Below are 4450 nucleotides of genomic sequence, written 5' to 3' on the forward strand. Positions count from 1 at the left end.
GACGGGTCATTGACCTGGAGGTGAGTTTTTGTAACGGTTCACTCCGATGAGTAGTCAGCATTTTACCTTGTGCAGGGGAACTCCATAAAGGCCTGTTTATGCAGGTTATTGGCCTCTCCCTCTACAGCCTATTGGAGTAATCATCCTGGGCTGTAATTGCACTCTTGTGTCATCACATGCAGATGAGGGAGGAGAGGCCGCTGCTGGAGTACACAGTTGTACAGTATATAAACGCCACACGGTCCTGGCTTCAACACCTCGCTCTTCCCTCAGCTTGCCTCAGCATCTCTGCTCTCTCACCTCCACCCACAACAACCACCACAATGGCCTTTGCTGGACGATGGGAAACTGAGACCCAGGAGGGATACGATGCTTTCTGCAAGCTGCTCGGTGAGAACGCAACCTGAATTTTAACCCACTTTGCTACTTTCATGGTAGTTCCTGACTGAATTTTTCTCTCTATTTAACCTTCTTATGCAGTATATCACCATTTGTTATACTAGTATCCTCTATATTTTGCATTTTTCAGTCTGATTTTTTTGCTTAATTCAAGATTTTTTTTTTGCTTAATTCAAGATATCTTTTGCTTAATTCAAGACTTTTTTTTGCTTAATTCATTTTTTTTTTTTTTGCTTAATTCATAATCACCTAAAGAGTAACTTTTCAGTGAGATATAAGAATTTATTTTTAGACAATAGATTTGGAAAATCTTATTTCAAGAAATCTTATTAAGATAATTTTCACTTGTTCCACTGGCAGATTTTTTGCTTGACATGAGCAAAAAATGTCTTTAATTAAGCAAAAAAAAAAAAAAAAAAATCTTTAATTAAGCAAAAAAAAATCTTGAATTAAGCAAAAAAAAAAAAAAAAAAAAATCTGCCAACGGAACAAGTAAAAAATATCTCGGAAAAATTTATTGAAATAAGATTTTCCAGATCTATTGTCTGAAAATAAGTTCTTATATCTCACTGAAAAGTTACTCTTTTGGTGATTATGTCCTATTTTAAGTGTGATGAGATATTTTGACTAGAAATGAGAAAAATATACTTGGTAAAGTTTTGATTTTTGCAGTGTGTGGCAGTTCCTGAATGAATTTTTCTCTCTATTTAACCTTTCTTTTGCAATATATCACCATTTGTTATAATAGTATCCTCAATATTTTGCATTTTTCAGTCATAATTTGCAGATATTTTCCTGTAGGTAACTTACTGATCATGTAGATGTTCAGAAAAGCTCAGAGTAAAGTAGATGACAAACAGGAAGAAAACTCCAAAGCACTCTCTTTATGCAGTTAAAATGCCTTTATTCTCATGGCATGGTCATATATAGACCTTAAAAAACACTTCAATGCATTCCAGCTTCAATCCTTCATCAGGAAGTCAAACAAAACAGAAGCCTGGAAAACTGTAGGTTCTTTTAAAGTAGGTCCTGACCAATAGGAACCTGTTTTTTAAGGTCTATATATGACCATGCCATGAGAATAAAGGCATTTTAAAGTTTAAAGAGAGTGCCTTGGAGTTTTCTTCCTGTTTGTTATCTACTTTATAAATCCCTTTTTCCAAAGAGCACCTCGAACAAACTCTTTTTTGGGTCCTAGAAGCATTCTTTCCCATGACTTTTCAAGCTGAGAGTAAAGTTGAGGGTTTCATCAAAAAGAGAGAAAACTGAAGAAAAAAAAAAGACTTTTTCAGCAAAGATACCAATAACTGAGTTTAAAAATCAGCTGTCATTGATCCAACTCAATGGGTTTTACTGTTGAATCAATGTTGTAGAAGATGACGGTGTTTCCACGGTAATTATGGAGCCTCTGAACGTCCAAATGGGTCATATCTGATGACGATAAAAAGTTGACAAACTGTATTTTACACCAATTACTTATAAGTATTGATAGGATTAGTAGATCAACAGGTTTTAAACAGTTTACATTAGCAGACCGTTTTGGTTGCTAGTGACTGTTTAGGTCTTTGAGGGTTAATTCCAGGTCCCTTTCACATCCTTACTGAATTCTCCGTCCTCCTGTCCCATATCAGGTATCCCCAATGACATCATCGAGAAGGGCCGTGACTACAAGCTGATCACAGAGGTCACCCAGGATGGTAATGACTTCTCCTGGACCCAGGTTTACCCCACCAACGCAAGGGTCACCAACAAGTTCACCATCGGCAAGGAGTGCGACATGGAGACCATCGGAGGGAAGAAATTCAAGGTAGGAGGGAAAATGATAATACTAATGGTTTTGATTTCTATAGGGCTTTTCAAGGCACTCAGAGGGTGTAGGCTGTGAAATGGCATTAAATTCTGTTTTAGTCTTGAAAAGGTCTTCAATTTAACTTGTCGGAACCCTGTGCACTAATTGATCTCACGTTGAAGAAAAATGGACCAATGGACCTTGAAGTGATTAAAAACTTTGATAACCACTGAGTACATAGAACAAATCTGATTAACATATCTCATTAGTTGCTTTTGTAATGCATGCTTAAATTGTAAAGAGACTTTGTGGACACCCTGTATGTGGAGGACTGTCATGTGACCGGTTGTTCTGATTCCTTTTCTGTGTTCAGGCCACAGTCCAGATGGAGGGAGGAAAGCTGAGCACATCCTTCCCCAACTATCAACACGTCACTGAGATCGTTGGAGGCAAGCTCGTCGAGGTAAATACACTCACTTAGGCTTTTAGTGCAGAGAAACAAGCGTGATGATAATAGTTATAACACTCAACTGTCTGCAGGGATCATTAGACCTAATGATGTTACTTCTCTGCACAGTAGGATTAGCATTTATGAAACAAAAACGGACTCAATCATGGACTAGCATGACCAAGTCCATTTAACAAGATATTACCTGCAATCAATTTCGGAGATCATTTCCATATTCTCACGAGACCCAAGATAATACACATTTTGGCTTTTTTACATTAAATAATGCCCTTGATTGTTGATTTTTTTTTTTAAAGCTCTATTTTTTAAAATTAATTTATGGAATGTCCTTTGACGTATACAGCATTTTACAAATTCAAATTTTATTATTATTATTATTTTTTTTTTATTAACCTTTATTGAACCAGGAAAAAACATTTTTCAACATACATACATACTAGAAATATATATAAAACACGTAATAAAAACACAAAAATGGTAGTAGTAGTAGTAGTAGTAGTAGTAGTTTATTTGGTCGTTAATCACTTCAAACAACAAACAAAAACAACATATCCATTGTTCCATGTACAATGTGACTGAAAGGGTTTAGGCTGAAGTTCAGACTTATTTTGCTGAATCCTATTTACAATTTACACAATTTTTCCACTAGAAAACAATGAAAAAAAAATTTTTTTTTCAATGTAATCATTGCTAAAAATACAGCAGAAGAGAATACATATTTAATTTAATGCAGGTAAATCATGTCCTTATCTCAACTACCAATATTGATCCTAGTCTTTTAAATTAGTGTTTTCTTTCGTCAATCCTGAGCTCTATATTTTTGAATAATAGTTAATTTGTACATCTTTTTAAAAGTTTTAATTGTTTTAGACTGCTTTGATCGATCTTCCAGGCCATTATAAAGATTAACTCCTCTAACAGAAATACATCTACTTTTTATTACCTCCACCAGGAGGTATTGTGATCACTTTGCTTTGTGTGTTTGTTTGTTTGTTTGATTGTTAGCAACTTTACGGGAAAACTATTCCAACCATCCTTACCAAATTGTACCCACAGATAGGCCTAGGCCCTGGGACCAACCCATTAAATTTTGGGCCAAGTAGGCCAAAGTTCAAGGTCACAGCAAGGTCACAAAATGTCAAATTTTCCTATCTCTCATCATTGAGCAATTTCTGGAACTTCATAAAAAATTCAAAACGAATCTGATTAGCCTTCAATCTGATCCACCCGTAGCTTATAACAATGTCTTGTATCTGGTACAAAATTGTCCACATCCACTGTGGAATGCGGACTCTGTGGACATTTCAATTTAACATTGAAAATCCCATTTACCACACATTTTTCATTATAACTCAACAAATATTGATTGGAATTTAATATAATTGGACATACACATGACTGGTGCCAAGCTTCAACTTTTTCTGCTGTATGGAACAACCTTGAAACTGTTTAATCTAAAAAGAAACAGTCGATCCACACATGCACACCGTTCGGGGTGCTTGGCGGAGGTTTGTGTTCTCTGAACACTTGTTTTATTTGTTCTTGCCTTAGCTTACATACACTACAAATACACTGAATACAGGAGGGTGTCATATTCGACTGAATTATTGGGCCCTTTATGTGGACTGCAAAAAACTACAACTTGTCATGAGCAAAAAAACCCCTGCTTAATTGTATTTTGCTCATATCTCACTATACTTTTTTTTTTACCCTTTCTCCAAATAGACCTCCACCGCTGGCTCTGTAGTGCTGAAGAGAACCAGCAAGAAGATCTAAATGCTGTTCAACCCTTG

General features: G+C 35.8%; 1 protein-coding gene across 1 annotated transcript; it reads left to right on the plus strand.

Moving 5' to 3' along the window:
- Positions 1-323: 323 nt before the first annotated feature.
- LOC115416652 (gastrotropin-like) lies at positions 324-4450 on the plus strand. The gene is made up of 4 exons (XM_030130495.1): positions 324-390; positions 2031-2206; positions 2562-2651; positions 4383-4450. Exons 1-4 carry the CDS (start codon positions 324-326, stop codon positions 4431-4433), a joined length of 384 nt encoding a protein of 127 aa, XP_029986355.1. The 3' UTR covers positions 4434-4450.

This window comes from Sphaeramia orbicularis, unplaced genomic scaffold (genome assembly GCF_902148855.1).
Source record: "Sphaeramia orbicularis unplaced genomic scaffold, fSphaOr1.1, whole genome shotgun sequence".
Taxonomy (NCBI): domain Eukaryota; kingdom Metazoa; phylum Chordata; class Actinopteri; order Kurtiformes; family Apogonidae; genus Sphaeramia; species Sphaeramia orbicularis.

Coding starts and splice junctions, on each gene's coding strand:
- LOC115416652 (XM_030130495.1), top strand. CDS start 324: ATGGCCTTTGCTGGACGATGGGAAACTGAGACCCAGGAGGGATACGAT. Junction 391..2,030: donor TGCTTTCTGCAAGCTGCTCG/GTGAGAACGCAA, acceptor GTCCCATATCAG/GTATCCCCAATGACATCATC. Junction 2,207..2,561: donor TCGGAGGGAAGAAATTCAAG/GTAGGAGGGAAA, acceptor TTCTGTGTTCAG/GCCACAGTCCAGATGGAGGG.